This window comes from Rhipicephalus microplus, chromosome X (genome assembly GCF_043290135.1).
Source record: "Rhipicephalus microplus isolate Deutch F79 chromosome X, USDA_Rmic, whole genome shotgun sequence".
Lineage (NCBI taxonomy): Eukaryota > Metazoa > Arthropoda > Arachnida > Ixodida > Ixodidae > Rhipicephalus > Rhipicephalus microplus.
Genome location: NC_134710.1, coordinates 377,983,180 through 377,995,290, shown reverse-complemented (window position 1 = coordinate 377,995,290; position 12,111 = coordinate 377,983,180). Strand labels below are relative to the sequence as shown.

The 12,111-nt window shown below is 44.4% G+C and overlaps 1 protein-coding gene across 3 annotated transcripts in view; it reads right to left on the bottom strand.

The window, feature by feature from the left end:
• Positions 1–12,111, bottom strand: part of LOC119161049 (superoxide dismutase [Cu-Zn]) — a 47,652-nt gene that overhangs the window by 18,660 nt on the left and 16,881 nt on the right. For all 3 annotated transcript variants that reach the window (XM_075880035.1, XM_075880036.1, XM_037413373.2), the window contains 2 exons: positions 2,327–2,396; positions 423–540 (listed from right to left, as the gene is read on the bottom strand). In XM_075880035.1, the coding sequence (XP_075736150.1) occupies positions 423–540; positions 2,327–2,396 (188 nt within the window). The remainder of the gene's footprint in view (positions 1–422; positions 541–2,326; positions 2,397–12,111) is intronic.

The window sequence follows — 12,111 nt, the reverse complement described above, 5'->3', positions numbered from 1 at the left end:
TGACGAGGCGTCCCCAACAATGACCTAAGAAAGAAAAAGCCGTTTGTACATTTGCGTATATACATGAGTAAGTGATTGTTCTGGGTGAACGACAAGTTCGCAGGGCTGTTGATTAATTCAGAATTTTGGTGTCTACGCTCTGTATTTCATGCTCTGTGATAACTAAAAATTCATTGTGAATCTGTGCTCTTGTGTGTCTCCCGTCTCTGTTTTCTTGCCATGTTTTCTTTACCGTTCTTTACTTATATTGTGTAGCATCAATTGACACAGATTGAATTTTATGCGTTACGTCTGCTCATGTTCATTATCTTCCTGTTTTGGTGCCAAGAGAGATCACCATTTATGATTATTCAATAAAAATGAAAAAAATATTGTTTTCACTCATTGATGCCATCCCATTATAGAAATATGCTATTTCTTACCACAATGGAACGACCAATAATAGAGAGCTCGCCATTTAGTTGTAATTGGCCATCTGTCAGTCCAAAAACTGCAGAACCACTGTCGTCCGCCTCTATGTTACCAAGGTCTCCAATATGACTGGAATAAATGGCAGAAGAAATTAATTGTAACAACAGAGTTAAGGAGCGATCGCAGCATACCAGCTCTTTTAAAGTAGAAACATGTATCACTACACCCAAGAGTCTAAAATACTGGGCACTCGCCCTGGAAATTATTAACAATGGCAAAAAGTATAGAAAAAAAACAACACAACGAAAAAAAAGAGAAAACAGTGGCAAACTGAAAGCTGCACATGGTGTGACAGAATAGGCCTTTAAGCGAAAACGCAGTGAACGTTAAGTGACAAAGCATTTCTTGACGATTAACTCTTATGCAGAACACGGGCTCTCGCATGTGGAGTACTGCTTTTAAAATAAAGTGTTTTATTCTAAGCAGTTTTATGTACGGTGTAAGCCGTTTTACTTTTAGGTGTTTTCATTTTGTGGCAGCTTACTGCATAGGCCTGTTTATACATAAATAATGGGGTTCGAAATGGGTCTGTTTTTTTTTTTATGACACTCGAGCTCATTTTGAGCAATTTAGCCAGAATATACGCAGAAATAAGCAACGTCAGTAATAAACAAGCAGACATGCAAAAGTTTATTCATATATATGCTTTCACAAATTGGAACTCAGCCGTTAATTCCTAATTACTGTGCTACAGCTACAGTTCGAGGCGCTCATTCACAACACTTAGAAACCACAGCAAATACACAGGAGCATCTAGCAGGTAAAGTATGCCACTCCAGCCGTAGTATCTCTTAAAAGTTGATGGCCAGCGTTCAACCCTGCTTATTGTCTCAAGTAATCCTCCGTATCTCGCCATCAACACAGCGGTAAAAAATATTCAAAAATAGTAACGCTAATGTCTCAAATGTCACTCTCAAATTGGCCATAAAAGTTACCGCAAAAGTGTACAGGTGTGCAAGATCTTTCTCCAAATACTGTGGTAATTAAAAGGGGCAAAGCGTAACAGATAATATTGCGTACCATTATTATTTACGTACCAAATGAGCCTATGCAGCTTACTGCATAGGCTTATTTGGTACATAAAAAATGCGGTTCAAAACTGGTCTGTTTTTTATGAAAATCGAGCTCATTTTGAACAATTGAGCCAAAATATATGCAGGAATTAGGCACCTTAAGTGATAAACGAGCAGACATGTTAAAGTTTAGTAATATATGCTTTGAGAAATTGGAACGGAGCCATTATTCTTGATTACTGTACTTCAGCTACATTACGAGCAGCTCATTGAGAACACTTAGAAAGCACAGCAAGCACGCAAGAGCATCTAGCACGTAAGGCATGCCACTGCAGCCGTGGTATCTCATCAAAGTGGATGCCCAGCGTTCGACTCTGCTTATTAACTCTGGTGCCCCTCCGCATCTCGCCGTCTACACAGCGGCTAAATAATAACAAAACTAGTTACGATGATTTGTGAAAAGTCACTCTCAAATTCACTCTAAAATGCACCACAAAGGTGCAGAGGCGAGCATGATCTTTCTCTTAAAATTGTGGTAAAAGGGGCATAATGTAACAGATGTTTTTTTGGACAGCGATACCACGGAAAGCGATTCGACAGAAGAAACAACACCAAGATGACGTTTCTAATGAGAATTTAGTTTTCAGGTGCTAGTTATCGCACTTATTTTGCATTAAAGTCTCATTATATGCCTGGTGTATTCTAACAAACCTACATTTACTACGCTGTCCACGCTGTCAAAGTTCTCGTAACTAACGCGTTTTTAGTATAACGGGTCCTGAGAGCATAGGGATAGAGTTTAAGATTGCTGAATCAATGTTTCGAAAAAGAAGGAGTACTACCGATTTTGGTCATAGGGTGCTCCATGGTTTTTACCAAATGGGTTGTAGTGGGAGCCAGCTGATGTGCAACCTAAATGAGAAGGGTGAGTTGAGCAATGAATCGTACTCAAAACAAGCGTAAACTCATGCTGAAACTCTGTCGTGCGCTACATTAAAAAAGTACGAAAAAGGTACATTCGCCGGTACGTTTGTTTTATAAAAATTGAATAAAATATTTTTGCTTTACATTCACCAATATCACAAGAACGGTGATTGTATTAGTTCAAGTATAAGGATTATATAAGAATTATGATGGGACTCATCATTGCAGTCAAAGCTGCACATTTGCAATTCTTGATTTTGGGGTTGTGATTATGAACTGGACATGGAAAACAGAAGATTAGGTCTGAAAACCACTATTGTAACGCACAGTTTAACAAGTACTTTTAATAAACCAACGTAGGAAGAGCAAACTTGCACCCGTGAAAACAGCTAAAACGAAATCTCCTAGCAGTCCTGAGAATCAGGTTCCTCTTCTTTTTTCCTCAACGTTTTTTTTTTTTTTGTGTGGTGCACAGGTCGCGCGACACAGGGTCCCGCCGGCACCTGCACCACAAACAATTCGAAGAGCGTAATATGAGCTAACGCGCGTAACTAGCTCTATTGTTTCATTGCCCCCCTTTCCAGAGCGCATCGACCGAATGCTTGGGACAAACAGGTTCCATGGCGGTTATTTATAACACCATTTCATGGATACGATACCTGTTGAACAACGTTGTGTTTTCTAGATTACCTGTCGTAATGAGGTTTCATCCCGACGACATTCACAGTTTCCGTGCGATGCCACCGTAGTGATGATATATACTGTCCTCTGGATTAACTTCGCAGGCGAGCCGACCCGGCGGAGCACTCTGTACGGACCGAAATAGCGGCGAAGCAGTTTTTCCCATATGCCACGCATACGTACGGAAATCCATACCTGTACTCTGTCTCCTGCTGCGTACTGTACGTCTCTTTGTCGCAGATTTTATCAGTGCGTGTCAATTTTTCGTCGTTGTTGGAGAATAGAAGATCGTGTCAGCTGTTCTGCTTTTTCTGCTTGTTGTATATAGTCCTTGACATCATAGTTATTCTCAGACGTCTCGTAAGTAGGGAAAATTACATCTAATGGTGTCGTAGATTTGATTGATATGTGAGGTTTAACGTCCCACTACCACCATATATGATTATGAGAGACGCCATAGTGGAGAGCTCCGGAAATTTCGATTACCTGATGTTCTTTAACGTGCACCCAAATCTGAGCACACGGGCCTACAACATTCCCGCCTCCATCGGAAATGCAGCCGCGACAACTGGGATTCAATCCTACGACCTGCGGGTCAGCAGCCGAGTACCTTAGCCACTAGACCACCGCGGCGGGGCACTGAAGGTGTCGTTACCATGCGGGTAAAAGCAAGTTCGTAGCGCGTCATCCGTGTTGTCTTTCGCGTAGTGGTGTTCAAGGACAACGTTGCATAGGGTAATATTTTATCCCATGTGCGGTGTTTTATATCTGCGTACATCGACGACATATCAGCCAGCGTTCTGAGAAGTCGCTCGGTAAGACCATTTGCTTCAGGACAATATGTCATCATTTTCCTATGACCAGTTTACGTCAATTTCATAGTAGCCCTATTGCTAAAAACCACGCCACTGGGTACCAGTGTCTAGCGCCATGCCTGATTAAGGGCCCAGTATGGCGCTGGTGCCAGCGCTTTCCAGCTCACGTACTGGAACGCTGGAGCGGCAGTGTCTCAGTACTTTGCGCAAAATGGTTTCACAGGGCTAAAAAGGGGGTGCCTATTCGCAATAAATAAATATATAAGCAAAATAAAGCGCATTCGCAATAAAAATTAAGAAAACAAAACGCCTCCTAACGGGATTTGAACGCACAACCTTCTGATTACAAACTGAGTAAACTACAGACCACGCTACATCATTTTTTTCTTTGGTTCCCACTACGCCACGCCAGAACGTACATCGTGGGTTGTAGAATTACTATCTGAAAACCGTGCCATTCGACTTCATGTTTACAAGTCGCACAGTCAAGATTGACGTGATATTTTTCCCATTAACAAATGCGTCTTGATTCGACAGCAACAAACGGCTTCCGGGCACCGAATGACGTGTGGATATTAGCAAGAGCGCAAAGTTTTTTAAAGCATCCACATCCTAACTCTGAAAAATCTCGAATTGACTGGAGGAGCAGCCACAGAGTGTCGGCTGCTGCTGCCTATAGTTTTTTTACTTTGATAGTCGCTTCTCACACTTGCTACTAGCCTACGTGTACAGATGGTTTAAAATGTCTTGTTCAGTAAATATCCGCGCACACGACTCAATATTGAGTATTTTTTTTCGCGCAAGCGACGGTGTAGCAGTACACATCTGGCGTGCCAGATTACATATTTGCAGTTATATCGATACCTGCAACTAAGAAACCGCCGAAAAATTACTAATGCAATCCGCTGAAAAAGTACGCCAGTGTGTTAGTTCACCAAAAAGAACCAAATTACCAACTCCAAATTTCGTGTTCTTACATACGAGTCAGAGAAGTACCGGCTCCTGCGCTCAGAAGGAAGCTTTCGGGGACAACCTGCGTTGCTAAAAGCACGACACATCGATCATCGTCGCTCCCTGTGTGGGCTCCACACGCAAAAGAATAGTTGATTTAAACTCAGAGATGTCTAAACTGTATTTTACAGTCATTCTTTCACTTTCGAATTGTGCCTACCTAAAGTAAAAAGCGCCGGCAGCATGTACACCGACGCGGCTGGCACGATATATGCCTCGCTGGGACGGAACCCTGGGTAAGGACGCTCTTGAAGCAGCTGAGTCGCGGTGCTTGTAGTTTCAGCAATTGAACTTTGCAACATTTCTAACTGTTACCTAAACTGTACCTGAAGAAAGTAGAAGGTCAATCATTGCCAGAAATGCATTTGCGGAGTGGCGATACCGAGCGACAGCCGTTTTTCTGGCCTTCGCTGGCAGTATACAGCGTGCGTAGCAGTGTACAGATATATGTAGCGATATCAATACCAACAATTAAAAAAAACACCCGTAGAAATACTAATGAAATCCACTGCAAACATATGCCAGGGAGTCAGTTCGTGAAGGTGCACCAAATTACCTACTAGAAATTGCGTGTTCTTCTATATTAGTCAGAGAGGTACCGGCTAAGTGCGGCTGGCAGCTTTCGGTAACAGCCTGCTTACGTATAGCTGAAAGCGCGACGCATCGATCGTCAGCGCTCCTTGTGCGAACATGCACACAAGGCAAAATAGTTGATTTAGGTTCATGGATGTCTAAGGTATACTATACAGTTATTTTCACACTTTAAAATTGTGTGTACACGAAGCAAGAAACGCCGGTAACATATACAGCAACGCGGCTGGCACAAAACGCCTAATGCACCCTGGGCCGGGCACTGGGTAAGACCGCTGTCGATGCGGTGAGTTGGGATGGTTTAAAATTCTGCATTTGAGCTTCGGAACATTTCTAACTGTTACCTGAAGTAAGTATAAGGATAAGCATGAGCAGACATCTATTTATGCGGTGTGGCGGAATCGAACGACAGCTTTTTCTCGCCTTCACTGTGAAACCTTGCAAAGCGATCGAAAGAGCTCATTTACGTTCCATCAACTTGGCAGCAAAAACAATTTCCTGCTTCTGTTAGGAGTGGCGTGCAGCTCCAGATTTTCAAACACTGCAACTTGCAATCGTTACAGCAATAAACGGCTGATGCGAATATGGCCGGTATACGCAGGAGCATAGGCGAAAAAGGTGCATTATAATTGCTGCGATACGTACGTGCGCCACAAAAATTACGTATGCTCGGTGTCTGTTAGGGTAGCATCTCTCCGTGCCGTCGAATGAAGCGTTTCGTATTCAACGACATCGAAACATACCACGGCACATGTGCACGCTGCGTTGGTGGAAACAGTGTGTGCTACAGTATTCACCAGCGCTTGCCAATGAAAATCCCAGTGCTTCCAGCGCTTGGCAGTGTGCACCAGCATCACAGCGATTAGGGCAGCGCCCCTACCAGTGCGACACAGCTTTTTCCCAGTGTGCACAACGAAGTTCCTGTGAATACAAGCGTGTACCAGTGTCTCCAGCGTGTACCATTGCCCCAAAAAAAAAAACTTACCGGCATCACGCTGGGGACACTGTTTTTTGCAATAGGGAGACTTAGTCAGGTCATTCATAATTGCAATTTCTTGGTCCTTCATCAACACTCTTTGCGCTTCATGCCACAGCATGAGGTTAGAGACAAAGAATTCGGGTACTTCCATGGCTGATCCTCTGACAAAAGACGCTGTCTCGACATATCGAGTTAGGTAGTGAGTCGCAACTATTATCCACCGTGTTTCCGAAGAAAACGTAGGCAGGGGGTGCAGCAAATCCATTCCCACTTTTGTGAATGGGGCCTCTGCTGGCTGTACCGGTTGAATAATACCTGCTGGTTTCAACAGTAGGCTTTTACGTCTTTGTTAATCCCGCCAAGTTCTAACATAGTATTGTACAGAGCTGAGCAGCTTCGGCCAGTAGTATTTAGTGCGGATGCGTGCTAGCCTTCTCCTTACTCTTAAACGTCCAGCTGAAGGATTGTCGTGGCAAGAATCTAAAATACCTGGTCGAAGACGTGAAGGGACGTCAGGAATGTCGCTGTACTGTCGCTCAAGTTCCTCTTATAGAGGATGTTGTTTCGTAAGACAAATGCTGACAAGCAACGAGGGGGAAAGCTTGTTGAACATCAATACACTACTCTTACAGGCGCTTGATCAAAAAGGGTTTCTCATGGTCACATCGCTGATAATATGCCAGCTTTGACATTGTCACAGCTCCCTAGAAATCAAAATTCTCACCATGCTCGAAGGAAATAGAAAAAGCGGGTTGAATCGGAGCTCATGACAAGCCATCCGCATCACGTTGCTTGCGACTGAACTTATATACAAACGTGATATTGTTACACTGTATGAGCAGGCCTCATCTTGGAAGCCGTCTAATCAAGCCGTCCAATAAGATCAGCAGCCAGCATAGCGAATGATGTTTGCTTATAGCTCGAAAAGGCCTACCACATAAATGTGGTTGAAACTTGCCGACAGCTTAATTCACGACAAGGCACTCTTTCTCGGTCGCTGAGTATTTCACCTAAGCTTTCGAAATACTGCGACTGTCGTACGCAATGACGCGTTCTTGCCCATTTTGATATTGGATTAGTACTGCCGCAAGACCTAAATTGCTTGAATTAGTGAGGATATCCGTTGCCACTTCCTCGTGAAAAGGCACCAGAACTGGGTGGCTCTTAAAACACTCCCGTAGTTCTATGAATGTGTCCTCTAGTTCGTCAAGCCATACGAAAGACATGTCCTCTTTTGTGCGCCACGTGAGTGGCTCAGCGATTCATGATTTTTTTACTTTTTTTTGAACCATCAGTAATAGGCGCAGATACCTAAAAATAATCTAACAGCCTTTTTGTCCATTGCATTCGGAAATTTTGCTACAGCCTCAGTTTTTTCAAGGTCTGAGCGGACGCCTTCTGCACCTAAGGCATAGCCGAGAAAAATGAACTCACGGAAGTCAAAACGACATTCATGTGATTTTACCGTCAACTTCGCTGATTTTATAGCAGTGAACACGGCCCAAAGCCTTTAAAAATGTTGCTAAAAGGTAGCACAGAAGACTACAACATTGTCGAAATAAACCAGACACAACTTTCATTCCAGACTGCAAAGCATTGTGTACATCATCCGCTGTATTGTGGCGTGTGCTGAACAAAGGCTAAAGGGAAGTATCTTGAACTCATATAAGCCGTCGGGTGTCACCAACTCTGTCTTTTCGCGATCTTTTTTGTCAAATATTATCTGCCAGTATCCACTTTTGAGGTCGAGTGAGTAAAAATACTTGGAATTTCGCAGCCTATCTGGATTGTCGTGAATTCTTGGAAGAGCATAAACTCCCGTTTGTTGACGGCGCTGAACTTCTGGTAATCAATGCAGAAATGTAAGACCTGGTATTTTTTCTTGCCAAGAACAACAGGGGAGGGCTATGGGCATGATGAAGGCTGACTTACGTCGTCTTTGAACATTTTTAACCCTGAATACCTATAGCTTCTCTTTATCTTGGCGACACTTGATAGAATTGCTGGTATGTACTACTCGCTGACTCATCAACATTGATGCGACGTTGGGGGATAGGAGTGCGTAGACCTTTAACGGACAACGAAAAACATTTGGCGTATTCCCATACAAGGCTCTGTGTTTGCTCTTTTTGCCTTGGTAGTAGCCCTGGCTTGATGGCGATGGTTGTAAGAATAGACTAAACATCTCGCGAATCAAATTGATTGGTTTCAAAAGTGAACACCTTCGTAACCTGAACTAAATCATACAGGCTGGCGATGACGGTTCCTTTTGCAACGTGTTTCACCTCAAAATATTCGTATAACCTTCACATAACTGAAGGAGGCGTCGCGCCATGCAAATCCCTTTTCGGAGTACCAAGGCGGTGTTGTCAGCAAGTTCTTCAAAGTTCCTGAATGCTTTGTTGGTTACTGCGGCTGATATGCTCAATCTTGGCGGCATCATGACATCTTCATCTGCAATAGGAAGGTAGTAAAGGTCATGAAATTCTGGCCGATATTGAAGGGACTTTTCTTGAGCGTTCTAGTCGCAGAAAAAGCTGGCGACATACATAAATCCGCGTATTATGATTTTTGCGGGGCATATTTCAGTTGGGTTGGTGAGGTGCGCCTCTGCTATGTGAACTTGTCCCTTTCAAGAAGTATGCACTTTCTTCGGTGTTTTAGAAAGTCCACTGCTTTGCTTAATTGATTGATTGATATGTGGGGTTTAACGTCCCAAAACCACTATATGATTATGAGAGACGCCGTAGTGGAGGGCTCCGGAAATTTAGACCACCTGGGGTTCTTTAACGTGCACCCAAATCTGAGCACACGGGCCTACAACATTTCCGCCTCCATCGGAAATGCAGCCGCCGCAGCCGGGATTCGAACCCGCGTCCTGCAGGTCAGCAGCCGAGTACCTTAGCCACTAGACCACCGCGGCGGGGCACTGCTTTGCTTATCACTGAACAATTGGTGCCTGTATCTACTAGTGCGATGACTTCGTAGCTGTCAGCAAACACACGTAAATCAGAAACAACGTCGCTACCAAATCTCTGGTTTCTGACCTGATCGTCCTTAAGAGTCAGCAATGGAGGTTTTTTCTGCATTAGCATCGACAGCGGCCTTGCCTCTACAAATCGCTGACTAGTTTTCCCGACACTACCTGAGGAACGAGACTTTGGGGAGCTTGATAAAAAACGGACGCTCGGCGACCTATACCTCGCCGTGGTCGTTACTAGAGGTTGCTGTTGCTGGAAGTCACTTGAGCTTTGACGACTCGACAAGGATTCCTCTATTTCTAAGGGGTGGTAATCATTTCGCAGTCGAGGTGCATTCATAGGAAAGCAACGTAGTTGCCCCGTCGTGGTGGTCTTGTGGCTAAGGTACTCGGCTGCTAAGCCGTAGGTCACGGGATCCAATCCCGGCAGCAGCAGCGTTTCCGGTGGAGGTGGAAATGCTGTAGGCCGGTGTGCTCAGATTTGGATGCAGGTCAAAGAACCCAAGGTAGTCGAAACTTATGGAGCCCTCTAGTGTCTCTCATATACATATGGTGGTTTCGGGACGTTAAAACCAACAGATCAATCATTCAATCGAAAGAAACGTAGTCCTGCCTGATGGTAGTGGTACTTTCGGTAGAGGTAACCAGCCTCCCCACAGTGGTAACAAAGGGGTACTCTGTCGGGAGTGCGTCAGACATCGCTCCTCCTAAGGCTCTTCTCAGGCGAAGGCTGCAGGGGGCTTGGCGGCATCGGGTACTGCATAGGTGTAGCGGCTCCGAAGACTGCACGTCCTGGGAGATCCTCGCAGTAGCACATCGGCAGAGGTCATTATCGGCTGTTGTTGTAGTGACACTTCCGGCTGTGTGTTACTCGGAGGTTCCTGTACTGCCTGCCTAACCTCCTCATAGATCACGCCTGTCAGGAACGAAAGCATCGGAGCGTTACAGTGAAGGCGCTGTTTCCGAAGCTTTTCCCGCGCAACAGACTCTATTACCCCACGTAATGCTTCTATGATGTTTCCGAAGACTGGTGGAAAAAGGTTCAGAGAGGTGATGTTCACATACCGGTTGTATATCATTGCTTTCTGTTGTAGCGTTCTTTCCTTCATAGTCACCTCGGAACAAAGGTTAGTCCGACGAAAATTTAATGCTTCATCCGTCGCATCAGATGACGCAGCTTCCTGTTTTTACTCATATTTGCATCCGCTCGGCGGAATAGCTGAATTAGGTCATCCACACACATGACCACACTTTTGTTATTGCACTGGTTTGTTGTCTGGAAGCAGCTTCGGCTCTATCTTTGTGGTCTAGTATTCGGGAAAGCAACGAGCAACACCAATCGAAAGTGATCCCATGGCTGAAAGGCAGCTTCATGATTTTCGTACCACGTTCGTGCGCTATTTTCAAGCGCGAAGTAAACACTTCAAAGTTTACGATCTTCCACACATACGCTAGCCTTTGCGACGTGTTCAAACTGTTCAAGCCAGTATTCTGAGTCCTTGCGGTTGCCACCATGGAAAGGTTTCGTTAGTAATGGCTCCTATACTGCAGTGTTAGCTGAAGTTACGTGAGCTGTCATGTCGGTTACGTACCCGTTCACAGCAGTCGATGAGCTAAGAGAAGTCGACAAAGGTAAATATTTAGGACTATCACTACGAAGGTATCAACTGCAGTGCCGATAAACAAGTCCGCTGGATGGGTTCATGTTTGTGTAGTTCTAGACTGTGTTCCGTCACTTGAGAGGGACTTTGCCTTATACCCAGCACTTTAAACAAATTTGTAACGCAGAGTTAATACAAAACTTTTTATAAACTACCGTAGCGAGAGCGATCTTTTGCTCGAGAAGGAAAAACAACAGCTAGAGCAAAATCTCCTAGCAGTCCCGAGAACTCACTTCCTCTTCTTTTTTCCTCTACGCTTCTTGTGTCTTGCACAGGTTGCGGGCGGTTGGGTCCTCTACGTATGTCGCAAACCATTCGGAGGGCGTAAGTATCAGCCAGCACGCGTACCTTGAGGTAAGAATTTGTCAGTATCAATAAAACAAAAGTAACGAAGAACAGTCTTGGTACTGAACAGCGCATTGGGTGAGGTGGGAAAACACTGCAAGTTCTAAAACAACATGTCTAGATAGAACAGCTACGTAACCCTAAAGCCGAACCGTGAAAATGAAGAAACCAGATAAATAAGAATGGGGTGGAATAGATTTCGCATCATCATTGTCGTCATTGACAGCCTGACTACGCCCACTGCTGAGCAAAACATTTTCCATGATCCACCAATCAACCCGGTCTTGTGCTTGCCGTTGCCACGTGGTACATGCGAACATTTCATTCTCATCGGTCCGCCTTACTTTAAATCTCCCTTTCATGCGTTTGCTTTCTCTGAAAATAAAGTCAGTTACGCTTAATGACTAGCGGTTATGCTACCTACGTGATAGGTGCCTGGCCCATGTCAATATCTTTTGCATTTGAACGATGATATTCTTAACCCTGGTTGGCTCGCTGACCCACTCTGCTCTCTGCTTGTCTCCTAAGGTTACACCCATTATTTTTCATTTCATCACTCTCTGTGTCATCTTGAATTGAAGCTGAACACTCTTTCTAAGCCTCCGGATTTCGGATTCGTAGGTAAGTATTGGCAAGATGC